The sequence below is a fragment of the Bombus impatiens genome, unplaced genomic scaffold (assembly GCF_000188095.3).
Source record: "Bombus impatiens unplaced genomic scaffold, BIMP_2.2 scf_0102, whole genome shotgun sequence".
NCBI classification, from domain to species: Eukaryota; Metazoa; Arthropoda; class Insecta; order Hymenoptera; family Apidae; genus Bombus; species Bombus impatiens.
This window is the reverse complement of record NT_176521.1, coordinates 295,436-323,023: the sequence shown is the minus strand read 5'-3', so window position 1 is coordinate 323,023 and position 27,588 is coordinate 295,436. Positions and strand designations below refer to the sequence as shown.

General features: G+C 27.6%; 5 protein-coding genes and 1 long non-coding RNA gene across 14 annotated transcripts in view; 2 read left to right on the top strand and 4 right to left on the bottom strand.

Moving 5' to 3' along the window:
* Nucleotides 1–12: 12 nt before the first annotated feature.
* LOC100748395 (heterogeneous nuclear ribonucleoprotein A1, A2/B1 homolog) lies at nt 13–10,142 on the bottom strand. 7 transcript variants are annotated; one of them, XR_001102834.3, is made up of 8 exons: nt 9,973–10,141; nt 8,813–9,024; nt 8,337–8,649; nt 8,004–8,253; nt 7,670–7,888; nt 6,193–6,354; nt 164–658; nt 13–99 (listed from the first exon to the last, which is right to left on the bottom strand). XR_001102834.3 is itself a non-coding variant. In XM_033318533.1 (7 exons), exons 1-6 carry the CDS (start codon nt 9,991–9,993, stop codon nt 6,227–6,229), a joined length of 1,143 nt encoding a protein of 380 aa, XP_033174424.1. In that variant the 5' UTR covers nt 9,994–10,141; the 3' UTR covers nt 13–658; nt 6,193–6,226. The 7 variants fall into 7 exon arrangements, 4 of the variants coding, with proteins under 4 accessions (XP_033174424.1, XP_003486296.1, XP_012250279.1 ...); XR_004460894.1 differs by having other exon boundaries at nt 13–327; nt 617–658; XR_004460895.1 differs by having other exon boundaries at nt 617–658.
* A 778-nt stretch (nt 10,143–10,920) lies between these two features.
* LOC100746250 (zinc finger protein 184) lies at nt 10,921–13,258 on the bottom strand. Its single transcript, XM_003486231.4, has 6 exons — nt 13,056–13,258; nt 12,614–12,978; nt 12,197–12,536; nt 11,949–12,116; nt 11,703–11,870; nt 10,921–11,640 (listed from the first exon to the last, which is right to left on the bottom strand). Exons 1-6 carry the CDS (start codon nt 13,222–13,224, stop codon nt 11,042–11,044), a joined length of 1,809 nt encoding a protein of 602 aa, XP_003486279.1. The 5' UTR covers nt 13,225–13,258; the 3' UTR covers nt 10,921–11,041.
* On the top strand, nt 13,162–17,180 carry LOC100747551 (complex III assembly factor LYRM7). 2 transcript variants are annotated; one of them, XM_033318531.1, is made up of 5 exons: nt 13,162–13,267; nt 16,032–16,122; nt 16,191–16,261; nt 16,826–16,907; nt 16,973–17,180. In XM_033318531.1, exons 2-5 carry the CDS (start codon nt 16,086–16,088, stop codon nt 17,089–17,091), a joined length of 309 nt encoding a protein of 102 aa, XP_033174422.1. In that variant the 5' UTR covers nt 13,162–13,267; nt 16,032–16,085; the 3' UTR covers nt 17,092–17,180. The 2 variants fall into 2 exon arrangements, with proteins under 2 accessions (XP_033174422.1, XP_003486290.1); XM_003486242.4 differs by lacking the exon at nt 13,162–13,267 and adding an exon at nt 13,543–13,897 and having other exon boundaries at nt 16,050–16,122.
* Nucleotides 17,181–17,350: 170 nt separating this feature from the next.
* LOC100744722 (glycerol-3-phosphate dehydrogenase [NAD(+)], cytoplasmic) overlaps nt 17,351–27,588 on the bottom strand; it is an 11,911-nt gene continuing 1,673 nt past the window's right edge. The window contains exons 2-9 of one of the 2 annotated variants that reach the window (XR_002945839.2): nt 26,791–26,971; nt 19,087–19,227; nt 18,866–19,007; nt 18,672–18,784; nt 18,321–18,551; nt 18,012–18,211; nt 17,690–17,928; nt 17,351–17,560 (exon numbers count right to left, since the gene is read on the bottom strand). Coding sequence is in view for 1 of the 2 variants with exons in the window: in XM_012394852.3 (XP_012250275.1) it covers nt 17,536–17,560; nt 18,012–18,211; nt 18,321–18,551; nt 18,672–18,784; nt 18,866–19,007; nt 19,087–19,227; nt 26,791–26,971 (1,033 nt within the window). In the remaining variant the exon portion in view is untranslated. The remainder of the gene's footprint in view (nt 17,561–17,689; nt 17,929–18,011; nt 18,212–18,320; nt 18,552–18,671; nt 18,785–18,865; nt 19,008–19,086; nt 19,228–26,790; nt 26,972–27,588) is intronic. The other variant, XM_012394852.3, reaches the window with a different exon arrangement.
* On the top strand, nt 23,376–26,495 carry LOC100744357 (peroxiredoxin-6). The gene is made up of 5 exons (XM_003486217.4): nt 23,376–23,610; nt 24,702–24,858; nt 25,514–25,731; nt 25,847–25,922; nt 26,129–26,495. Exons 1-5 carry the CDS (start codon nt 23,528–23,530, stop codon nt 26,255–26,257), a joined length of 663 nt encoding a protein of 220 aa, XP_003486265.1. The 5' UTR covers nt 23,376–23,527; the 3' UTR covers nt 26,258–26,495.
* Nucleotides 25,657–26,161, bottom strand: LOC117151170. Its single transcript, XR_004460893.1, has 2 exons — nt 26,074–26,161; nt 25,657–25,787 (listed from the first exon to the last, which is right to left on the bottom strand). It is a non-coding gene; the product is annotated as an uncharacterized LOC117151170 (long non-coding RNA).

Below are 27,588 nucleotides of genomic sequence, written 5' to 3'. Positions count from 1 at the left end.
ACCTTTTGCATATTTTTCTCTTTTATATTGAATTTCATTATCCATTTAAATATCAATGCCTTAACATTCTGTAATATTCTTGTACATTTAGTTTACTCTCTGCAATAAATAATCTTTAAGATATAAATAACAAAAAAATATATTTCAAAAAGTTATGACTTACTTGTTCCAATTTGTAACATTTGCTAATTTTTTAAATTGGACACTTATTTTTTTATAAGAGCATGTAATTTCATAAAACTTACTCCTTATTGGTCCATAACTTGTTTCCTTTCTAAAAGACTAGTTATAATATATTATATTACATAAACTTCTCAAGGGATAAGCCTGTCACATTCAATAATGGTAAAATTAATTTCAAATTTAGGCACCAAGACTATGACATGTCCACATACTGCATATAACTCAATTATACTGCACAGAACAGCATAAATTTGTTATGTGACTTTTTAAATACATTAGGTAACTATTAATTTCTATATAGAAAATTTAGATTTGTTTCCCTTATTTTTTGTACCATTAATATAATGTACGTTGTATAATTATGATAATTTTGAGTGTTAAATATTATAATAGTATAATTGTAAAATTAAAAAAGCAGTCGATTTCAACTTACCTCCTATGACGAGTGACAACGGTAGCTGTGACACGGAGCGCTCTGAGAGTACCAGCCCAAATGGTAAACCAGAAATTAATGAAAACGAAAGATAGCAGTTAATATACAAGAAGTAAACCAAAAATAATTTCTATCTCTTGCTTATAATTCATATTTAAGCCAAAATAGATCTTTACTATTTAAACATTTATACATTCTTAGCTCGTATTGACATAATAGAATATTATAATTCTTTTATCTCTGATATCTTATATTAATAATGTTTCATTGCCATAAATAATAACTAAAATTTTCAAATATCAAGAAAGATCAACTTCGTAAATAAGAATTTGTCTTTTTACTTAAGTTTTATTTAACATATATAGTAAATAACTTAAAGGGCTATATACATCCAGATAAGGTCCAAAAGTTAATGTTTTCAAAATATTCTTACAATTTTTTTTAATTTGAACTGTAAGTGATAGTGATGATTATACGATTTGTTCAAATGAGTTCTTTTTGAAGTGTGTCCGAAAATGATATTAAAAATATTTTAATAATCATTCAGCAATAAATTCCCTAATCTTATAACAGAATTGCTTAATGTGTGTCTTATTCACCAATGATGCAACAATCTTAACTTCATTTCCCAATATTTTGCAACACAATCTATGTAACTGTTCAACGTAAGTTTATTCTTCTGTGTGATAATAAATTTATAGAAATAATCTTCAAGATAATTACTTCTTTGCCCTTTAGATGTGTTTAGCCCTTTAATAAATAAATAAATAAAGAAATAAAAGTAAAATAACATATTCTAATCTAATCTTTCATTTGAAAAAATATAATGATTATATTTTAATTAGTTATGCTTAATTGTAAACTATTGTAGTACTCATAATGTTCATTTCCACATGTATAAATTTTTTCCATTTTCTTCCCACCATAGAGTTTTAGTATATTGAAAAAGAAATTTATAATTTTACTGATACATATGCTTCATTTTATATGTATATGTTATATACATAGATAAAGCATAATACATACATATGTATATAAAACATAATACATTGTTTGATACGATAAAACAAAACTTGATAATAATATATGAATAATAATTTTTATTTAACTATTTACTCCTTTGTTTTTGTAAAAAGAAATAATCATTAAATCAATAGCATAATCTAATAGAAATATTAAAAAACATTAATATCATGCACAATCTGTCATTTAAAACCCCTATGTCTAAACAAATGAATCTAATATTCCTACCTGTAGTTGTATAACAGAAGCTAGCAAGAAGCCTAGCAAAGCCTAGCCTTGCTGTGTAGTTCAGAATCCCTTTGCTCTGCTACCTGCCCGTATTTAGTCTCTTCTTTCATTTTCACTCTTCTAACATTCGATACTAGATACTTGCTAGATAATAGATCTAACTAAGAATATTTTCAGGTACTGAAAGCTTAATATACCCAAAAAGTATTACGTACCTACTTAATTGCTTATTCCATTACTACCTAATAATCACGTTTAACGACACAAATCTATTATATAACAATAGTAAAAACAGAAAACACCATGTTACTAAACCTAACAATGACAAACTTAATGTCTGAAAAAAGATAACTGCAGATTAGACCAAACGAATGTATATATTAACTCAAAACTAGTTAAATAAACAAAATCAAAATTCATTTATCTCGGCAATATATAAAAATTTATCTATAATCAGTGCCGTGCAATATCTGAATAAATACTGTGTATGAGATATAATATACTACTGAAAGAGAATTCGAAATTTTATTTATTTCTGTAAATTCATCCAATAAGCGACATAATCATATCTGTCCTTTTTATTTTTATTATCTTTTAACTATTATTTTTAAATACAATCGAAAATTGCAAATGAGAATATAAAACTAATTAAAAAATTTATACTACTTGGTTATAAAATATATTCTGTTATTATTATTATTGTTCTATATTATATTCTTAATACTGCAAAATATAAAATGTATGTTGCATTTATGGTGATGATTACAGCCTGTATTGTTTTACAGCCTGATTACAGCCTGTATTGTTTTATGGAATTCAATGAATCATTTAAGAAAGCTTATAGCTCCTCACTATCATTTTTGATTCCCTATAATAATAAAATATAAAAGATATCCATTCTTCATATTTCTTTACTTTCAACTATTAGTTTGAATAAATAAAATTAAAACATGAAATAATATTCCAACTGTACATTTATTACTATTTGCACCACACTGATTAAATAATGTATCTTCCGAAAGTGGATTTAATTAAAAGGGATACGAGATAGAATTAAGTTCCAAATTTATCCATATCTATTAAAAATATGCACACTTCAATTTATTGCTATATTTGGAATATGATCTAGAAACACAATCTCAATGAACATACATATCACGGTAACTAATTATAAACCAATTTAAACTTTCATGAAAAATATATCGTACATTTTTCGTGACTTTTAATGCTTTATTAGCACATAAGAATATTTATCACAATTTTTTTCTTCATAGAGTTGCTCATATTTTTAGCATGTAATTTATAATAAAAGACTATGTAAAATATAAGATCGAATGTATCCCTTCATCCATAAATCCATGTTTGTTATACATTATGAAAATTACACAAAATTAGTCACAGATTGTTTATATGTACAAATTGTTTAATACTGTGAATACATATAAATATAAAGCCCTTAGTTGTGCTTCCACTGACTACACAGTTGACGGAAAATACAAGAATGCTTTCTATATATAATATTTGAAAGTTCTCATTAATATCTGTATATAATAACGAAATGTACCCTTATCTAGCTATGTTTTCCCCTATTCCTTTCAGTGATACATATCTTGTACTTTTGACTTATCCTATACTATGGACATTATATTTCATAAATTAAAAAGTAATGTAGAAGGTTCTGGTCATTTTTATTAACTAGCTCTTAAAACATTACAACTTAAATAATTAATTAATCTAGGTAACCTACGAAAATGCTGACTGATATTCGTAATATACCCGGTTCTTTTTCAAAATCATTAATTTCATTTCAGATTAACATTTCCTTTCATGCATCTTTCCTTTTGTCCTGAGATGTTTAATCTATATAAGAACCACCTTGCGTATAATGAAATAAGTCATCACGATACCAAACCTAGATTCTTACATGCACTGCTATATTGATATATTCCATTAAATTAGAGAAACAATCGTGCTCTCCAATGTCTATTATAAAATCCTAGATCTATAATCATTTTTCAGAGTGTTACAGTAAATATAACAAAATGTTACAAATTTATTATTTGGATGGCACGGATGTATCCCTAGCCATAGTAACTGAATAGTCAAATTAATCCGTATCTTTTTCTCTAACAATGAACATAATTACATGTTAATAATTGTTTCTTTCTTTTTGGATATTATATGTGCCACACAATGAGTTCAGGCACAATCTAGAAAATTGTGATGCAATGTTTTCACATAAATAGTTGAATATGTAAGATATATGCAATAGGTGCTAGATACCAAAAGAAATACAAGTAAAAGCCTCCCTCACTGTGATCTATTAAGATGACGCTTCTCTGTCCTGTATCCTGATTGTCCTGCCTGGTCTTGTCTCTAGCCTTATAGCCCTGCCTGCTCCAATACTAAACAGTACAGAAGTACTGGCGACTAGAAGACAAGTAGTAGGTTCACCTGAGGTTCAAAAGTCATAAATCTATTAGTTCAGATGATTGAAAATACTCAAACTGTAAGAATCTATAAATTTTGAGCTAAAAATCAAATGTCATATAATTATTTACTATTATTTACTATCATTTTAAGAATATTTCCTTACAACATTTCTTGTTATATGACTAACATACAGTATTAAGCAACACATCATTTCAATAGAAATCTTATCAATACAGATAAAATATGAAATTTCTATTAACAGTAAATACAATCATAACTAATAATTAGAATCATTTAACATAAGAAAATCGTCTTCAAACACATAGTTACAACCACTTTTGCAGAAAAGATATAAGTATATCAATATAAATAAGTACTAATTAATGAAGTGTTAATTTGTTATCATTTGTCAATGCATAATATATTTCTCTAAATAAAAATGGATCTAACAAATTATTTAAAATTGTTAAGTAAATAACAAACTGATGTAATTATAAATCAATGCTACTGAAGATATTAATTCCACATAACAAATTATGTATAAATAAAATATATTTAAAATGTGTTTCTCAAATAATTCTCAATAGTATTTCTTGATATCTCATACATTCTATTTTACCTATTAAAGTAAAATAAGTGAAACCTAAACCAAAAAATCATTGTGCACTAATTCTAAATAAATAATATTTCTTAATTTTCTTACAATAATTTTAAAGCATTAAATGAATACTTTTGTCAATGCATTTAAGTTTAGAAAGTATATTGTATTAATTGAAATGTATATGAAAACAAAATTTCATATCTTATTTAAACATTATTACCTCATATAGCGCATGCATTCTCCAATAATTTATTTCGTATAAATTATAATATATATATATTTATATAATAACAGTTTGCCTAAAAACATTTATCTGATACTATATATCTCATCTCATGTATATACATTTTTTTTAATTTTCCTAACGTAATTTTTGCAGTGCACAATTTCGTATATGTAATAAATGTCAATTAAAAATAAATCCATATAACTGCTATATAATTTACATTTACATGATCCCTATATTTTTGGAATTAAAACTACATAATTTGACATTTATAAATAAGCTAACAAACAACAAAATGTTAAAACAAAATATATGGATATTTTTATCGAATATAACATTTAAATAAATCAAATCTGGCTAACAATTCTGTTCTACTACTGTTGCCTGTTCTGTTAATCAGAAAATACTTCACTAATATATATAGAAATATTCTATATATAATATGTATATAGAAACTATCTTTGTTTTTAATTTCTACAAAATAAAATAATTTTCTATTTATTTGATAATATTGTAACAAGTACAAATACTTGTACTTCAAAATTTGCATATTAAAAACCCAAGTGCTATTTCAATAAAAAATATAATTCTATTTTTATAACCGTATCAAACATATATAAAAATTTTAAAGTTTCTTGTATATGTGAACACGCACGCACTTGTGTGTACTTTGTAATAAAATAAAAGCCATTGCATCAAAGAACACTCTTTAATACCCATTTATTCTTTCATTTAATTATAACTAATCACTATTTTGTAAGTAATGGTTCCTGATTGTACTTGATGTATTTATATAATTATGTAAAACATAATAATTGTTTTTACAGTTCAATGAAGCTCTATTTAAAATTACTCAATGCATCTATTAAAAAAGTAAATTAAATCCCGCAAAATACTTATTTATAAAAATAAGTTTTATGTAATATATGTATCACATTACTCCAAATTATGTTCATTTAATATTTCTGATTTCAAAATAGTAATATTATTTAAATATAAGCTAAACATAGTCATTTTAACATATCCTGGAGAAAAGAGAAATAATTATAGTAAAATTTTGCTTACCACGTGAGGGAAGTAACCATGGATAATGTGTATTTTAGTATCTTCTTCCACCACCACCACCTCCTCCCCCCATGTTTCCACCGCCAAGAGAACTACCACCATAGCCTCCTTGATTACCGTATCCACCACCACCACCTCCAGAGTTTCCACCACCCATGGGACCTGAAAAATAAATTGTAAAAGGTTAGTAAAACTGTTTAAAATTACATAAGATTCTATAAGATACCACTTATTTGATAACAATATAATAATTATACAAATCTTACTATCCTAACAATAGTGAGAGATGAAGCGTTTTTAACAAAATTAGATTAAATTATTATTGTACATACAGAATGTAATTAAACGATATTAAATGTAATAAGCATTTTACAATCTAATATTTATACTTATTTAAATAAAAAAAAGAAACTACATAGAAATGATAATGTAATATTTAATATTTATAAAAATAATTATTTCTACGATAAGATACCTTTATAAAATAATAATTTAGCATATTATGAGCAAACTCAATTCGAACAGAATAAAGGAAATGGACAAAGGCGCTCCTTCTCACTGCAACATCGCGCCTTATGTCTTAATCTAACTTATATCAAAAATATACTTATTCAATTTCTTTAATTGTTGTGTTTTCCAAATAACATTAAATTCACTTGTTGAATGTTATTATTAACATTAACTGTAATTAGGATTAATCTTACCGCGCTATGTAATTAATTATTGAATATCTATTAATATCGCAATGATATGTGAACTTTACAAGAGAATCACACGAGTGTTGCATATCAACTTCAATAATACTCTGTATGTAGGTAGAAAACAAAAAATATGTAATAAATATTCATCTATTAATGTAAGCTTTCAATTCATAAAATACTTAACAATTACCACATTCCATGTACTGATACATGGTGCGGTTATATTACCGTTTCAGGCAAGATAATACTCTAGTAATAGTAATGGTCACAAACAACAGCGAATCATAAGAAACACACAATCATGGTTGCACCAAGTACTTATTAGTGTCTATAAATTCAATAATATCAAGAAAATGAAAAAATTCTATGTAAACTCGTATTCTATAATCCTACTTTCAAATCAAGTGAGGTATTTTATATAAAAGTTTAAATTTTAATGTTGTTAAGTAACCTGCTAGATAATAAATTTCTGCACTAATTGTACGGATAATCGAATATTTGTAAAATATTTTTTAATTCTCTACTTACGAAGTTTAACTGTAATCGATATATTACACTTCGTCTGTGAATACTTAATTAGTAATAAAATATTATAAAATTGTACTAATTATAAGCTGAACGCTCCTTGTGCAACTTGTTACGGTTATCAACAATAGTATATCACATATACTATAATATAATTAAAATACGTTATCACAACTAATAAATGCAAATCTACGAGTAGTTGCTCAAGGCACGTAACAGACGCGTTGGCTTTTGAGAAGGACAGAAGCAACCTTGTCCACCAAAGGGTGGTAGCCATCTCGAGTCTCCAGACTGTCGGCCACTAGGACCCATATTAATACCATAGGGTGCAGGTCTTCCTCCAGAGTTGAAATTATTCCGTACTGGACCACCGCCATAGCCTTGCTGGTAACCTCCGCCAAAGTTATCGTTGCTCCAATTTCCGCCACTATTATATCCACCTTGACCTCCTTGACCTCCCCAGCCACCTCCTTAAAAATAACGTTTATTAGTATTTTGTACAAACTTAATGTACTATAATATATTATTAATCAATATATTAATGTAATACTTAGTAAAATGGGAAAAGTATATCTTTCTGCGAACCTTTACCTTGATTCTGATTCTCCCAAGGGCCGTTACCGCCCCAACCTCCTTGATTACCTCCACTATAACCACCTTGATTACCACCATTATTCCAATCTCCACCACCTCCACTTCCTCGACCTCCCCAATTACCGCCACCCTGATTGCCACCACGAGGTCCTCTTCCTACATTCTGTCCTCCTCTGCTACCACCGCCACCACCACCACCACCACCTCCTGATGCAGAAGCCATCTCTGCCTTACTTAAAGCCTATTATCATAAATGTGTAATAAAATCTGAGAATTTACAATGCTTCTTTAAGTAAATAAATAATATATCAATATAATTCTTACCTTTTTAACGTCTACATGCTTGCCACGTATTTGATGATTGCGTTGCAAACAAATTTTGTCCACAGGATCATAATCATCAAATTCAACAAAACCAAAACCACGTTTTTTGCCAGTTTCCTTATCTGTTACGATGCTAATTGAGTTTATGCTACCATAACTTTGGAAATATTGTCTAAGATCTTCTTCTTCGTGATCATCTTTTAAACCACCCACAAATAATTTCTTTACTGTTGCTCCAGCTTCAGGTCTACCAATTTCTTGTCTAGGAACAGCTCTTTTAGGTTCAACTACACGTCCATCGACTTTATGTGGTCTATAATTTGAAATAACAAAAAAGAAAAATATAAATGTATATATTATTATGCATTTCACTTTTGTTATTCCAAGCAATTTAGTATTAACACATTATTAGTTTTAATACTTAAAACATAAATATATGGATTATATTAAATTGTTGTAATTTTATAAAATACAACCTTGCATTTTGAGCATCATCTACCATATGTGCACGAGAATAAGTAATAAATCCAAATCCTCTGGATCGTTTTGTTTTAGGATCTTTCATAACAACTACGTCTACAATTTCCCCCCATTTTTCAAAGTGTTTCTTTAAAGAATCATCTGTAGTTCTGTAATCCAATCCACCAATAAATAACTTCCTAACATGTTCAGGTTCATTTTTTCCATCCTGAAATAAAAGATATCATTAAAAGTGAAAAAATAAAATGTTATAAGTATTATAATTATTATTGTCTTTATTAACATATTAGTTCCAAAATTACTTCAAGTTACCTAAAAATATTGCAATAAAAAAATAAATTTCAAAATTCATATAATATTTAATTACTACATATGTATATATGACTTACTAAATATCAATTATTAAAAGGTTAAGCTTTACTAACATTCTAATCTTTTGTATTACAAGCTACATTCCTTTTCTTGTAAAATATTGTATATGTTACTATCATGACTTTTAACAGATTCTATTAATTTATGTAATATAAATGTAATAAATAACTTAGTAATAAATAACTAATAATAAATTACAAATAATGTACAAATTATAAAATAAATAATTTATAGTAATGTAAGAAACTAATAACAGATGCCCTATTAATAAATTTTAAACGTTGCAACAATTTTATTGAAAAATAATATAATAGGATATATTTCGTAAGACTGAGGTCAGTAAATCTTAAATGGCGTAGCGTCAGTGAACGCCATGCTATAAAAGAACGACAGAAATACTTCTTTGCGTATTATTTATATCAAAACAACAAAGTAATAAATATTCCAGCATTTTCATAATACTATTTGCGATATTTAATTAATTTTTATATTAAAATTACTCTGGTAGTTCATTTATTGCAAGAAATCATAAAGGACCTTCAACAAGTCACAAAGTCTACAAAGAATATAATAAATTATACATATAAAACAAACAATAAAGATTTTACAAAAACTTAATAATAAGTAACAGCATCACGTATTATACAGTATACGTATGTATAAGGACGGCAAAGTGAAAAATTAATTAAGTCTAGGTACATATTCTTATCTTTATACATATCACTCTTACAAATGATAAACTATTTTTTCCAAGATAAAAATTAATTTATAAGCTTTTACTTACATCATGTTCCATTTTAACCATTTTCGATAATTTTAAATGGTCAAATATCCTTCTTCACTACAGAATACACAAAGAACCTCAGTAAACTTGTGTGTGAGAAATGGAGATCGCGCACGTCGGTCGATCGATTATTATTCCTTCCAAATGCTTGTGTGAACCCCAAATGCGCAAACTGCCATACAAAATATTACAGTATGCGCAAACCTTGTATTATTTATTAATATATTGTTTCAGTAAGAATTTTTCAGAATATTAGGATTAAATATTATTTAGAAAAATTGTATGCATTAATTGACATATTCCTTAATATGTATTAATTACTTATGTTAAAAGAAATTATAAATCATTTTTGTCGTATTATACATTGTCTTACATAAAAAATAAAAATCATGTATTGGTAAATTGATTATTTTATGTTATATGATTACATTACGTAATTATATATTTATGCGTATAAATTATATACATTCTTGGTTAAAACTACGTTTTTTCTTGTAAAATATAATAAAATAAATATGCAGCGTTTATACATACAGCGCCGGAAATGTCGACCGTCATTAGATCAAACTACGTACAAATGGCGGTTACAATGAGAAACTGACTTTTTTCAAAATTTACTGTATGAAATTAAACTGTAATTATATAATAATTACTTTTATTACTATATTCCTTACATTCCAAGGATTACAGTGGTTAAATAAAATATTTAAGATTTTCTGGCAGTGAAATATTATATATTATCTAAAATTATCTCATGCCAGCTCATACATAACTTTCGTCCACACCCTTTATATTACTACACGTGTATAATATTTATATATTGTATATAATAATGTACATATATAAATTTCTATAAAATGTTTCAATATTTGCAAAATTTATTTACTTTTTATTATTTCTTTTAATATTACTTATATACACTTTATTAAATTATTTGCTATTATCTTAAATTTCCTATTTGATATCTTTACCCTTATAAATTTGTTGTTTTATATTATGTGTAAAACCTGTTTGTATATATCTGACTTTTGAATAAAATTTTAGTGTAGTATTTTTTGTGAGTAAAATACTACTGGTTAGAATTTGTGCGAGAAATTTGATTTACAAAGGCAGGATATGGTTTGTCTGTACAATTCAAACAATTTCTAAGAAAATAATTATGACTTGACGCATTTTGTGGGTATAACTTTTCCTCAATACGTTTATTTATTACCACTGCTTCAGCAAGAGGTATTGGTTCTGTATACGTAAATGTCTTTTTTTTGGTATCAGACTTATCATCTAGTTTTTTAATATTAATTGGTCCATTAATAACAGAAACTGCATTACTCACTTCATTGGTAGTTCTTATAACAGGTGTGATGTTACCCATTGAATCTAATCTAGAACTGATTTGGTCACATGAACTTATGCAAACCACTGATACTTTAGTTGGAGTTTTTGGTAATAAATTGGAAGCAATTTTTTGTGTCTTTTTTGTCGTTTGTTTTTGTTTAGAATTCAACTGTTTGGCTTTTGTTAATTTTATTTCGGTTTCAAGAATTGTACTCTGTATCTTATTATTACTAAAAGATGGACTTTCTGGATGATGATGTCTAATATGTCTGTGTAAATTATCTTTCCTTCTAAACACAGTTTCACAGAATTTGCAAGAGAATGGCTTTTCATCTAAAATAAATTTTATACATCATTGTAATATGATATATCATATTTTGTTTAGTATGACATACCTGAATGAACTGTCAAATGACGTCTTAATTCACTTTTAGATAAAAATACTCTACTACAGTGTGCACATGAGAATGGTCTATCTTTTCCATGTATCTTTTTATGACGAATTAACAATGATTTATCTTTGAAGCTTTTATTGCATTGATCACATACATATGGCCTTTCATCTATTAATAAAACAAAGCTGATAAATTTAAGATAACTTAATAGTTGCTTAATGTTTTTTTCTTTGTATAATTACTTACTAGAATGTGTTTTTAGATGACGTTTTAAATTGGTTAACATTCTGAAAGTTTTTTCACATGCTTTACAAGAATATGTGGATGTTCCATTATGTGTATCTAAGTGATTTTTTAAATCATCTTGTTTGGAATACCTTTTATCACATTTAGGACATGTAAATTGTTTTTCCCCTAAAATTAAATTATTGATATTTTAATAAATCTAAGTAATGTAAACAAAATGCTTGTATTGTATTATAAAAACTGAATACCATGTGAATACATGTGCCTATTAAGCTTATTTTGCTGAGGAAATGCTTTGTCACAAAGATTACATTTATATGGTTTGTATCCTCTATGAATTCTTTCATGATATTCAAAATGAGACCTTTTAATGAAACTTCTATCACAAAAAGGACATTGATAAGGTTTAATGCCAGTTATACAAGCATCATGATAACATTTTCCTTTCTTGTTTCGAAAAATTTTACTACATATATTGCATTTATACTTTTCTGGTGTCCCTGGTATCACAGTAATATGATTACGATCATGAGATTTTATTGATTTACTTTTTAACTTCTCTTTTTTTGAATATTCTGTTTTAACTTCCTGTAGAATTTTTTAGTATATATATAAAATATGACGACTTTTAAATATGATATATAGATTATAGAGGGTATACTTACCCCATTGAAAATTTCTGATGTTTTATTGCTAGGTGATTTTACTACTACATTATTACTTAAATGTGGATACACATTTAGAAGTATATTGTTCGATTCTATGTTTGAAATATATAGTTTGTTTGGCACAACATTGTTTTTAATCTCTGTTGTAGAAGATTTATGTATCTCCTTTGTTTTATTAAATACATCTTCAGGATATAATTCATAGTTATTTATATAATCGACAGAAATCAATTCAATATTATTTGCTTTGAGTTTGGAATTTTTATTAATAACTAACTCCAAGGGTAATACGTCATTACATATATTACCTTTATCAGAAGTAGAAGCATTATTTAATATTTTTTTCTCTGAAGGAGAGCAATCTAAAGCAAAATATAAAATAATTAATAAACTTATTATAATTGTTAATATTAAATATGAAATGTTATAAATTTCCTACCATAATTTCCGATATTTTGTATACAATGCTCATTTATACAAATTTTGCAACCTTGTTCTTCATATATTAAACACATACGACATTTAATGTGTCCGCAATTATCTTTCACAAGTCTTGTACGTGATGTATTTATTATTTGTCTACAACTTGGACATTCTTTGTTCATCATAAGTATTTTTATTTCCAAACGGAATAGAATACTTTATTTGTTGGTAAATATAATCTTATTAATTATATTAAACCTAATTTTTTTCTTTCATGTATGTACGTTTGTTTGCTTTCTATCGCGTTTCTTAAAATCTAGTGTATCAAATACACATACTAACATCTGATTTATATTGTGCATATAACATTTTTATTCCATTCACATTTTAACAATAAATATAGTTAGAAAGTTCTATAAGAAATACGTGAGATATATATATATTATTTATTTCATATAAATATTTATATTTTAATCTATTTTAAAAATAGGTTAAGGTAAATTATAGGTTCACATTCAAGAAGGCAGTATACATGAAAAAGACATTTTACAAAAATAACAATTTTTAAAAAGTAGTAATTTAATATTTTGGAGTATAAATTTAATCTGGGTGCAATTTAATATTAATAAGAGATATTACTTATACACACATATATATTTAATATAAATATGATGATGATGTAAATATACTAGTGCTGCCTCAAATAGAGGAATATTTAACCTCACTATCAATCGAAAGTTTTTAATTCGAAGATTTGGCTTTGCTGAATTATTTTTGTCATTAAAATAAAAATTTACGTTATACTTATCAATAGTTTCCTTTTACATTAAAGGCATGGGAGATAATCTGCGACTGAAGGTAATGTTTGTCAATCAACACTCTTTTAACATTATTTTGAAGGTTATGACTCAATCATTCGGTGATTTCTTTATTTATTTATATTTGGAACATTTCAATTTCATGTAGGTAATTTCGTAAATAGTTTAAGTAATATATCAAGTAATTTGAAAAGTTAATAGTACTATGTTAGTGGTCAATTTTTCATTCTTGTTTGATTATATATATAAATATAAATATAGAAAAATTTTTATGTAGATAATAAAAAGGATAGCTTTGTTTAAATAAACGCTAGTTTAATGCACCTATGTATTTATTTATTAATATATAAAACAGCAATTCTTTGATGAGATATTAGAAAATTTACCATATTTGAGTTATTGTAATCTGGTAATATTATTATGTTATAGCTATTATAGCTAACAAATATGGGATTAATTGGATACATTCATCAGGACAATTAAAAAGGCATGCTCATCATTAATAAAATTTATGTCAAATTATATTCGGACTGTCCATTACATTAAGTTAAAGTAATTCATTAAAAGATTTTCCAAGCTTTTTGTAAAACAATAAATACAATGGACAAGGAAGAAAGATCTCTAAGTTAAATCAAATTTTATAATAATACCTACAGTGTGTGGTTTTAATTTAATTAGAAAAATATTACTAGTATGTTAATGAAATTTCCATTAACGAAAAATCAAAGATAAAAATATTTCGTTGCATTAGTGTCGTTTTACTAATACGAAGGCGATACGGGCTTGAAAGGAAAGCTGCTGGGCTATAGAAGAGATAAAACTTGAACTTACAACATCTTTCATCAATCTTTTGCATGTAAAGGATCTTTACTGTAACTTCACTTACTGCTTTAATAGATTTGCATTATCCGCTAATGTTAATTTTTTACCATTTCTCTGCATTTGTTGTAGGATCCTGATTTTATTGGTAAGAAGAGTTTAGTCGTTTATTATAACATTCATTTATTACAATATATGCCAGTACATGTCAATTTCCATTTTTTCATATTTCATTCTTTTTGATGCCAATTAATTATTTGTATTAGGACTTTCTAAATACGAATATGACAACTAATGCGAATATTGAGAACGCTAGAAACAAGATTCTGGCGGCAAGCGACAAAAGAAGATAAATCGAATAGTACATATATAGTGAAAATTACTGAACTGTTCGGAATTCGGGAATTTAGCGAAATAGAGACGAGTTTTTCAAGCTCCTTGTATTTTGTCGATAAGGACGCATGTAAAACAGAACGAGTAAAGAAAGGAAAAAGATAAGAAGTAGTCGGCAGAGTTGAAAACATTGATGAGAAAACACTATTGCAACGACGACTATAAAAATAATTTCAAATAATTAAATAATTACTATGAGGTAATATACAATATTCTAAATTATCTATGATAAAAATGTATTATTTTGATTTCTATAATTACATTTTACCATCTGATATGAATTCTTAATCAGTCGGTATCTTTCTTAGGCTTTTTAACTAAGGCAGACGTACGCCCATTGAGGAACTTTTTCATTTCCAATTCCTTTGCATATATTCCCAATTAGTATCTAGATAATTTTCTTTTCTCCTTTTATTGTTACTTTTTACTAGTCTTTAATGTCTAAAAGAAGTAATTTTAAAGCCTGTATCATTAACACTAAACCTACCGACACTTCGTGTATACCGGTATACATTACTTAACAGTTGCAGCAGTTTCCTCCAGTGTAACGCTGTTGAAAAGGAAGAACGCGAAATCGCCGCATACCCAAATCGTCAAGTGCTGCTCCAAACGCCTCGTTGTCAATGTGTTGATGGAAATTTTGTAAAGATATTTGTTAAACTTTCGTTTGACTGAAAGAGGTTGAGGCTAAACATTATATAGTTTAGTGGTTTCCAACTTCTCTTTCATGCTTGCTTGCTGCCCTTTCCTGCATTTATCGTTGTCGACAAAATATGTAGTATTTATTTACTAAGAGCTTGGAAAATCGTGTCTCACGCGTTAGTTGTTTTAATCTAATTTTGAATCTCGAAAGGTTACTAGATATGAGATACGTTTTATAACAGCAAAATTTCGTATCTGTGCAATAAATTCTCAGTAAGTGTATAACGAAAAATAAATAATTGTTTATTTATATTTAGTAGATTATTTGTCTCTTTTAGGTATTACGCACCTTTAAAAAGCTGCATCGTACGCGGATGGAAACTTTTCAAGGTGATGACCATGCATTACAAGGTACAAATATTTTAACATAGTTATTAAATATTCTTTGAATGCGTAATATTTGGATAAATGTTACTTAGTTACAAGGAATAAGTTAAACGAAGAGTACAAAAAGTACAAAAATGTCACAAACCCAGCTGCTATTGAAGAGGTAAAATTTTGATTTAGAAGTGTTATATACGATGGTATAAGCCGATACAAGTCACGAAATCATAAAGGGATTTAGAAAAACGATGGAAATGCTTATTTTCGGGATATAATACGATATAAATTCGTTAAGTATGCGAATAAGTTTGGGGACTATTAATCCTCTTTATTCTCTTCACTTAGGAATTTCGTAGGATGTGCTTTGATATTTTGTTATGGATTTGTGTGAGCAGGAAGATTAAATATTTAATGTACAATTTTTTTTATAAAGTACAGGATCGTTTATGGTATGAAAAGTTATAGTCTTCTCGACGATTATTACTGCATGCCCCGTCGTTTAGGTTGCCCAATATTCCTTTGTATAGAGAAGGTTGCCGCGTTTCAGGCAATTTCACCATTTTTCCTAATGTTAATGATTAATGAATGTAATCTCAAACGCAATTATTTTATTCTTTGTTTTCGTCTTATCTTGGCTTGTTGAAGCACCTCTTATATTTTCTACTGCTTAACCATGCAAAATAAAAGAAAAAAGATATTTAATATAAATGTTAAATGAATATTGTTTTAGCTAAACAAATTTGCGGAAGAAGTAGAACACGAACTACGAACAACAGTAATTCAAGCAGTTGAAACAAAGCCTGGAACTTTCGGTAATATTCTAAAAATATAAATAATTTATATTATTTCTTTCCAACTTAGTTTCATAATGTTCTAGAATTACGTCTTACAGCTGATAAATTGATAGATAGTGTACCTTACAAGGATGAGGAATGTCATAGTAGTAATAAAAATGCAGATCTAAGTATATCCACTTCAAAAGATAAACCAAAATAGTAATTGCAAATGTAAAATAAATTCTGATTTTGTAATATGTTAGATAATTAAGTCTAGAATAAAAAGAGAATGTGTTGCTTTATGAAAAAGTATGCTGATGTAATTAATTATTTAATATTGTCCTTTCTAATACTTAATGATTATTTTCAACACTTGTTATTTCGAATTTTCTATGAATATTAAATAGCTATTTCCAATATTTTCAAAGACTCATTGCACAAATTATGGATTATTCTAGGAATAAATAAAGTACAATATCTTATCACGTATTTTATAGAACAATTGTATATTAATCATCAGGAGAAAAACAGTAGCCAATTATAACTAATTATTGCAAAATATCTGTAATTATTACATTTTTCTAATAATTGATTTTTCCTTTTAATGATTTCTATGTGTTTTTTTGGAGCTGTCAAGATGTTTACATTCCGTAACTTATAGCATTCAGTTACCACCATCGACCTTCATCCTAAAAAGTACAAAAATAATTTGTTAATATTTATTAACAATATTATTACATTAATTATTTTCAACTGAATGACATACAATTTGCAAATCATATTTATGATACAAACATCTATATTGAAGGGGTACTTACTTATTTGGAATGTTATCCTTTTATATTGATGGAATGTGTTAATCAGTTCTCACCTATGTTTGTACATTTCTATATGATACAGCATCTCATCCGTATATACGGCCGATATCTATCTCACCCGATATAAGTGGGTTTTGCACTTGTTAAAAAACAATTTTTACAGTTTCTCAACACAAAAAATGATAAAAAGGGAAGATGAGGACAATACTTAGTACATATACAATGTTTTTGGTGCAAACCTAATGAGATATTCATTTTGTAAACTTGATTTGTGAGATTTAATGGATACATAAGTAACAAATAAACGTAGTTTAATACTAACACATGTTCAGGATGGTTACGAATTTGGTCAAGTAAATCTGCTGGTCTTATTTGTTCAGTGCAGATGCGGTGTACAGCAGTAAATAACGGGAATTTTTCTAGCAAATTCTTAGCTTTTAGCATTCCGTGAACTTCATCAGCTGTGGCTGGTCCTTGCAATTTTTGACCACCTAAAAGTTCTTCTTCGAGCTGCCTAATAGTCTAGTAGGAAACATACGATAATTTTATGAAATATTTAATTCACTTTCTCAGATGAAACGAGGTATAGAAGATGTAAAATAAACAATATACGAATAAATGAAATGTATACTTTTCCAGTTTTAACATATTGCTCGCAAACTCTGCGATTTCTTCCACCGTAGCAAGTAGTTATCAAATCTGCTACACCGCAACTTTCGAAAAACGTTGAAAGTTTCGAGCCACTGTAAAATGTGTCTACGAACTTGACCATTTCCATTAATCCCAATCTGATAACAGCTGCTTTTGTATTATCACCTAGTCCCATACCATCTACGAAACCAGCGGCACATGCCACGATATTCTGAAACGTATACGTAAAGTATACTCGCATAAATTAAACATAAGCGTCACAATATACCAAACACAAATAAGAAAGAGCATTGTTTTATCAATATTAGGACTTATATATATAATTGCATACCTTTAAGGCACCACATACTTCAACAGCTTCACAGTCTTCAACAACTACAACTCTGAAATTAGGAGTTTGAATAAGGTCCCTTAACACCGGGGCCAAGCGTTTATCTCTACAACCTATAAATAATGAAAAGCAATTGTGATTAGTATATAACAATAATATGGAATATTAAATCATACAAGTCGGATAATAATTACCAATAGTTGTTTCACAGAACTTCTCCTCGGCAACTTCGTTAGCTAGATTTGCTCCCATTAAAACGTAACATTGGATTCTTAAATTTTTTTCTATGATTTTAGAAATTAATTCGATATTCGTTCCATCACCTCGATCAAAACCCTTGATAGATATTAAACATCTTTAATAACGAATAACGATTGAATAAGATACTTGATAAGATCTAATTAACAATAAATACCTTAATTAACGATACACCAACCGCGGTTGGTTTAATTTTACCGAGCAATGTTGCACATAGTGTTCGTATAAACTGATGAGGTATTACAAAAATAAGAATATCCGCGTCTTTGGCAGCTTCAACGACGTCTGGGACGGCAACCTTAAAATTGCATATCAAATTAATGTGGTGTTTATTAAGTACTTGGTATCGTTTCTTAAATAACTCAACACACATCTAATCATATATCTGACCGATTAAAAAGACCTTGAAATTAGCAGTAAATCATGAATGAAAAAATGACTTTTATCTTAAGACTTTCATATCGCTATTGATTTAGATCGATGGATTTATTATTTTTTGTTCTGAAGCTAGATAAATTTCTAATGAAATCTTTAGAGTAGCTTCTTAAAAGATATAGTTTATAAATTTGAAGTCGCAAAGAATACGAAAGAAAAACAAACTTGCCGCAAAGCACGAATGATATAATAAAAATGAGTCATTCTATGTTAAATTATTTTTTATTAGCTAAGTCAATTAATTAGCTAGTTAAATTATTATTTATTATTTATTATTAGCACTGCGGAGTCTGCCAATGATGCAATCTGATGTAATTGAAATGAAGATACAAAATTTATTCAATTTCGTGACGTGATACGTCGTTTCCGAGAAAATAATTTTAAAAACGAATAATTCTTATCGTCCATGCTATCGAGTTTACAATATTTGCTCTTCTTTGGTTCAGTCGTAAAAAATCGTTAGTTATTTTTGCAGCATAGGATTAATTTTAGATGCGTATATAAAATAAGACGAGAAAATAATGCTAATAATAATACTAGATATAATACAAATACAGGGTGTACGAAAGAATTGGGGACAGACATGTAGTATTCATGAAAGCGAGCAAAACGGTCGTGATAAACATGGATCAAAAAACCATTAGTTTCGGTGTTACAAGATATTTTTGTCGGTAAAATATTACTTCCGCATACCTGTAAAGTTTACAATATATATTCAATATTTTCCCTGTTCATTTCAACGTACACAATTCGTTGAGTTTTCTCACAATTCTTTTTAGTTTATTAATTAGTGGCTTTCGAACCAACGTGTCTTAAGATCTTTCTGCTTATTTTGATGTGTACTACATGCTACTAAAGTTTGTCCCCAATTCTTTTGTGCAGCTCGTATACATATTCGTATGTAAGGTTTCGCAAGTAAAGTGACAGATTACGCCAAAAAATATCGTTAATTCAGCTCCGCTATAGATACGTCTAATCATCGTGTTAAGAGATTATATTTCCGCTTTCACTGACAATGAGATGAGTTTGTATGATTTTTAATGCTTCGCAATGAGAGAAGTAAAAAATAACCAGCTAGCTGGTGATACGTGTAGAAATTGGAATAGCTTAAATGACTTTCGTGGTCGTTTAATATACTCTATTTTTTATTGGAGTTACGTAAAATTGCAAACTTATTTCTATCAAATTGTCGATAATGAAACTGGTCTTAACAATTTGCAATTATGTTGTATTCGTGTTGTATTTCGATATTTAGCGAATATGTTCATTAGGAACTTACTTGCGCGCATATAAAACTGAATATTTATTGTTATCCAAAGATGAAGATGCATTGAATTTTATATGTGTGTATAATCTTCGTTAAACTTATTTTGCATGAATTCGAAAATAGCCACATGAATTACATCATTTTTCAATCTAATCAACATCTTTAAGACCGGATGAAATACTTAAAAATTGATTAGCGTGATAATGTTCAACTAGATAACTGATAAGTATTTTATCTGCTACCACTTATTCCAGAATCGGATATAATATAGGATATCCGGATTTTTTAAATGTCCACTGGATGCAACGTACAGTAAGTTCTTTTTTTTTTTACTATAGAATAATACTTGTTAATTAGTTAATTAATACCTGTAATTAATATTTGTATTATAGGATAGACGTATTAATGATTTTTATTTGATTTATAGTGAAATATTGAGAGCTATAGATTCCTCGCAGCTTGTTGACAAGAGACCAGAAATAGTAACCCCTGCTAGCTGGGTGGTAAGAAAAGCTTTCTTTTTTACATGCTCATTAATTATACAGCTTTATTAGAAGTTAGTATTATTTGTATATTTTTTATTATTTGGATAGCGCGATGGTAGATATAGCGTAACGACAATAGCGAATATTTTAATAATAGTTAATAATTTACCTAGGATATACTTTGTGGCGGCTTTATAAAAATATATTTCACTGTGTAATTACAGCCTGGTGAAAAAGTTATGATACTTCCAACTGTGAAAGATGAAGAACTCACTAAACTTTTCCCCAAAGGAGTAGACAAAGTATCAATGCCTTCTGGAAAGGTTTACATCCGCACAACTACAAATTATCGAATGTCCTCAATAATTCATCGATGCATGATTTCGTATTAAACAATGTATTATCTTTTGCACATTTCTCACTTTTGTAATGCTATGTTAAAGTTGAAAGAACGTATTAAATAAAGATATAATTTTTTTGAATTCGTCGCTTTATGATATACTCCTGAGTTTTTAATCAAATTATTTGCTGCTACTTATTCTAGAATTGGATATAGATAGGATATCCGGTTTTTTTATTAATAGTAGGACAAATTTGACATTGGTGAAAAGATGAAAGCTATTGTAGCGAGATGTATTAAATGTACCGTTAGGTGAAAAATGGGATACGTTCGAAAAATAGACATTAAGAGCTATTCTGAGTCAAGTGTCGGGTTAATCATTTTATGAAGAATGTACGCAGTTAAATGACGGTTCATGTTTTAATCAACAAAGCAATAAATTTATAGCGTTTTAATAAAATTTTAAATATTTTGTTATTTAAAATGTAGCAACAACTGATCGAACAAAATTTCCTGGGAATCCTTCGACATAACACATAACACATATTTGTCGATGACTGTTTAAAAGGATTTTACTAAAACAATGTGCATCATACTTGTTGGATGCTACGTTTTTTCTTGTAACAGTCACATTGTCATGTGTTTACTTAATTTAATTTATTTAATGCGTATACGTTTCTCAGTGGCGGTAGATTCAACATCAGTTAGTACGAAGGAAGTAAGTACTTATCGGACAGTTAGTGGGAGGAGCGATTGTGTTGAATGATAGAAAAGATTCCAATATATCATTAATTTGATAAATTCTACAATAATCTTTATAATCTTAAGATTATTCAGTTTCCGTAATCCCCTATGAAAGATTATGGTGAACGATTTTTATATATATTTATTAGATTTATAGTTATTACATATATTTATTAAAATCTTTTTTCTAAATCTGTATTTATAGAAAACTCATGTGCCAGTGCAATTTAAATAAAATAAAAATACGAACGCATAGATCCAATAACATTAGATTCATAGCTCACGATATACTCGCTAAACGTCTCGCATGACACGGATCTACATTGATCGTGTAAGAACGCAATAAGATACAAACCTACTCGTATATGATAATTATATACTATATAAACGTAAGTTAGCAGATAGTTTGCTATTTCCAGGCATGCTCGTTATTCACATCATACAAAGGTAAAAAGATCTTGTATCTTAAATTCTTGATCAATTTAGGAGCTCTGTCTAAATCTACAATTTTTATTCGTCGAAAGTTTTATTTTTTACTCTTTAATATGTATTAGCTAAATTCATAATTGACAATCGCAATTGGCTCTTATAGGATTTCGTTCTTTCTATATTTACAAAATACCTAAATAAAGTTTTCATAGTAATTCAACTATACTTTCCTATGTCGAGAACCACATACAAAGATAAACCTGTAGATCTTTTTGTTCAGAAAGTTTTTCCATCGTTCTTAGATTCTAGTTTAAGAATAGATTCGACGATCTAATCTTGTATGAAGCACGATGAAGTAACGTTATTTAAGGATACGTTATTCAAGGATACGAAAGGTAAAAGTCAAATTCCTTTTTCATATTTAACAATTAACGTTACGGATGTTTAGACCATGGGCTCCTGGCTCTTTTTTCACAGATCTTCCTAAGCAATTAGGGAAATGAAAAAATATAAGCAGCAAGATTTTATGCTAGAACAGCTTCCTTTCTATGTAACAATAAGAGTATGTAAGTTAATAGTAAACGAAATTCTTTGATTTTCCACCCACGCATTATTGCCGGTACGGAGAAGTTGGCATATCCTTAGAAGAAACATGTTTACTAATTGCTATATATTAACGTGGATAACGCGTAGATAACACGTCAGTTGTACCGATTGCGGCAAAAGAGGGGAGAAGAGCTGTTATGCTTAAATAGCACTGCCAGCGCTTAATCCGTACATTGTACGTGCGTATAGCAATAACACATAAGTACTGACACTAGTAAATCGTAACGACAGCTCTTCAGAAATTGTTATCTAAAGTGAGATCTATTAGATATAAAGTTTTAAGAGATTAATCATGAGGCTTAATTCGATGTTTCCCAATTTTGAAATTGACTCTACTAAGGGGAAAATTAATTTTTACGATTGGCAGGGAGATTCGTAAGTGGAATTATATTTATTTATTCATCTTTTGATTTGGTATAGAATTTCTCGGAAATTTGATAAAAGATTTTTTATAGTTGATTAGGTAGCGGAAACTATATAACAGATTGCTACTGTTGTTACTATTACACATATCCGGCACGATGTTGTACATATTTGTATCCTAAACATTAGTCAGTTTAAGCTAAGTATTAAGAAAAAAAGAAAACAATACAAATAGTGAAACGATGAGGAAGGTTACACACAGATCTAGTTTGAAACCGATTTCGTGTACGTCAATATTCCACGAAGTTTGATAGAATAGTACGAACAATATTAATAATGAATGTATTTTTTTTTAATTTTATGCTTTAGCTGAAGTTTGTTACTTATTTTAGAAATGTTGTTTTCATAATTTCACGCCATTTACAGCGGAAAAGCTCTCTTCTCTTTACGTGTGTATAGACACATTAAATATTTATAATGAAACTAATTAATTCGCAATCAAATACCGATAATTCTCAAATACGTTATCTTTCATAAATCTTAATTTATAAGATTTACTATTTAATAACAAGGAAAACGATAAGTTGTAAGTAATAGGCGTTCGTAATTATCGTTTTAATAGCCATTACTGTTTTGTGGGTAATATTATTCTACTGTCACGAAACTGAGCGCGTTACATTCTAAAAAAAGTAACAATAACATATGATTCATTATCGTGTCCACTTCTGTGCTTTGGTTGTGTGATATCGAATACGAGTAATCTAATATTGTCTATGAATAATTAAGGTTAATAAACACGAAACTAAAGAGAAAACAACGGTGAAATTAAAACACTATTTTCAGAGTACATTTTATCTTAAATCATTACGTAATGTTTGTACGTAGCTTATCAGACTATATTTTTAAGTATGACAGACATAGAAATTTCTAAATCTGGAAATTGAATGAAAAAATTATTATCGTATGTGTGGTAATATACACTGTAAAAAACGAATTTCAACGATGTTACAAAGTAAGAGAGAAATGTAATTGATATATAGAATTACAGATTGTGAATATTTATAAAACCTTCTTTTTTATTTTTTTTCTACTCCTTATTATAGATGGGTCGTTCTATTTTCTCATCCTGCTGACTTTACACCGGTTTGCACCACCGAATTGGGTCGTTTAGCAGTGCATCAATCCAGTTTTGCACGCCGAAACACAAAACTGTTAGCTCATTCCGTTGACAAACTACAGGATCATATTGATTGGGTTAATGTTAGTATCAAAAATATTCTTCAATATTTGCCGAGACGATAGATGTTGCGCTTTGTTATTACAATTACAATTTGAAGAGTATTCTGTATGCTGCAGCGTCATTCTCAAAGAATACATATGCACATTATAAATGATTTCGTTTCATGTGTGTGCATAGAATAAATTAGGTGATCTTCTTGTAAACAATGATTATAATATCGTTTGCAATACTTATAATAGAGTATTCGAACAGTTTTCATGCAAACTTTGTCAATATATATTCGTAGGTAAAAATAAGAATGAAATGTTATAAACTTGATATTGAAGTACCATTAAAAAGTTCTAATTGAAATACGAGATACAGAAAGAATAATTACAAACTATTAGTATTATCATTACATGTTAACACTCTACTTTGCATAATTATTTCATTTCGATAAAAGATTGTCAGTCTACTAAGAAATTAAATTTATTACCTTATAAAGTTCGTATTAATTTTACTTTGCTTTAATAGGCCAACTAGCGCTATGTATCAGTTCTCATTGTAGGTATTAATATTTGTTTGACATATCTTTTTTTGTATCCTGCGTACATAAAGATGGTGTATATTTGTACTCGATTTATGCCATTTTATGCGAATATATATTTTTATTTTCTATAATTTTGTTTATTGTAGGATATTAAATCATATTGCAAGGACATTCCTGGGGACTTCCCATACCCAATTCTTGCCGATCATGATCGTAAACTGGCAGTGAAGTTGGATATGATCGACGAAGACAGCAAAGATGATCCGGAAAAAGCTCTAACTGTTCGTGCTTTGTACATTATAAGCCCCGATCATCGTTTACGTTTATCGATGCATTATCCAACGTCCACTGGACGCAACGTAGAGTAAGTTCTTTTTTTCTTTACTATAGAATAATACTTGTTAATTAGTTAATTAATACCTGTAATTAATACTAGTATTATAGGATAAACGTATTAATGATTTTTATATAATTTATAGTGAAATACTGAGAGTTATAGATTCCTTACAACTTGTCCATAAGAGACCAGAAATAGCAACCCCTGCTAACTGGGTGGTAAGAAAAGCTTTCTTTTTTACATGCTCATTAATTATACAGCTTTATTAAAAATTAGTATTATTTGTATATTTTTTATTATTTGGATAGCGCGATGGTAGATATAGCGTAACGATAATAGCGAAAATTTTAATAATAATTAACAATTTACCTAGGATATATTTTGCGGTGACTTTATAAAAATATATTTCACTGTGTATTTATAGCCTGGTGAAAAAGTTATGATACTTCCAACTGTGAAAGATGAGGAACTCACTAAACTTTTCCCCAAAGGAGTAGACAAAGTATCAATGCCTTCTGGAAAGGTTTACGTACGCACAACCACAGATTATTAAATGCCTTCAATAATTCATCAATGAATGACTTCGTATTAAATAATGTATTATCTTTTGTACATTTCTCATTCATGTAATGTTATGTTAAAATTGAAAGTTTGTTGAACATATCGAATAAAGATATAATTTTTTTAATTCGTCGCTTTATAATATACTTTTGAATTTCGAACAAAATTTGTATTATCACAATATAGACAACGAAAAGGAATAAAATTGAAGAACAATTTTACAAAAACTATGAATTTTCTTACTTACTTTACCTATTTTTTATCTCTCCTAACATCTCTCCTAATAATTAAATTGGTAGAATAGGTATATAATAATCACTTAGTTCATCTAAGTATTTCTATTGATGAAATCCCAATTCTTCATAGAACTTTTTATTAAAATTATTTAATGAAAAATTAATAGAAACATACGATACACTTAACATAAAAATGACAGGAATGATTTGAACGTTAAAAGAAAGAAAAGTTAATGATGTCGATACACTCAGAAAAAATATACACACTTTTAAATGAAATGAAACTTACAATATTTTCTGGCAATTTGTGCCCAGGAAGATATTTCACGTTTTCATGCAACTGATTTATGATGTCAGTCAACTTTTGACTGTTCACTATTTCTTCGTAAACATACATTGTCACGCGTGTTTCAAATATGTTGTTATATTTGACTGCATTGGCACCTACAATTTTTGCAATGGCTGAACCCCTGAAGTACAAAGTAAAAAGAATTATATAAGATAACTAAACTTCCAATTATCTTATAATATGTAGTTTTGTGTAAAATAGATTGTAAAACTGTCATTTCTCTCTCTCTCTCTCTCTCTCTCTCTCTCTATATATATATATATATATATATATATATATATATATATATATATATATATATATATATATATATATATATATATATATATATATATATATATATATATATATATATATATATATATATATATATATATATATATATATATATATATATATATATATATATATATATATATATATATATATATATATATATATATATATATATATATATATATATATATATATATATATATATATATATATATATATATATATATATATATATATATATATATATATATATATATATATATATATATATATATATATATATATATATATATATATATATATATATATATATATATATATATATATATATATATATATATATATATATATATATATATATATATATATATATATATATATATATATATATATATATATATATATATATATATATATATATATATATATAGAGAGAGAGAGAGAGAGAGAGAGAGAGAGAGA

Bases quoted from the DNA above. Each gene is read 5' to 3' on its own strand.
- LOC100744357 (XM_003486217.4), top strand. From the start codon at position 23,528: ATGAGGCTTAATTCGATGTTTCCCAATTTTGAAATTGACTCTACTAAG. The intron at 23,611-24,701 runs GTAAGTGGAATT...TCCTTATTATAG, and splicing joins TACGATTGGCAGGGAGATTC to ATGGGTCGTTCTATTTTCTC. The intron at 24,859-25,513 runs GTTAGTATCAAA...TGTTTATTGTAG, and splicing joins ATCATATTGATTGGGTTAAT to GATATTAAATCATATTGCAA.
- LOC100747551 (XM_003486242.4), top strand. From the start codon at position 13,874: ATGGGAGATAATCTGCGACTGAAG. The intron at 13,898-16,049 runs GTAATGTTTGTC...TGTCTCTTTTAG, and splicing joins GAGATAATCTGCGACTGAAG to GTATTACGCACCTTTAAAAA. The intron at 16,123-16,190 runs GTACAAATATTT...AATGTTACTTAG, and splicing joins TGATGACCATGCATTACAAG to TTACAAGGAATAAGTTAAAC.
- LOC100748395 (XM_033318533.1), bottom strand. From the start codon at position 9,993: ATGGTTAAAATGGAACATGAT. The intron at 9,025-9,972 runs GTAAGTAAAAGC...CTTTTATTTCAG, and splicing joins TGGTTAAAATGGAACATGAT to GATGGAAAAAATGAACCTGA. The intron at 8,254-8,336 runs GTAAGAATTATA...TTATGATAATAG, and splicing joins AGCATGTAGACGTTAAAAAG to GCTTTAAGTAAGGCAGAGAT.
- LOC100746250 (XM_003486231.4), bottom strand. From the start codon at position 13,224: ATGATGAACAAAGAATGTCCAAGTTGTAGACAAATAATAAATACATCA. The intron at 12,979-13,055 runs GTAGGAAATTTA...ATTTTGCTTTAG, and splicing joins ACAAAATATCGGAAATTATG to ATTGCTCTCCTTCAGAGAAA. The intron at 11,641-11,702 runs GTATGTCATACT...AATTTATTTTAG, and splicing joins TCATTTGACAGTTCATTCAG to ATGAAAAGCCATTCTCTTGC.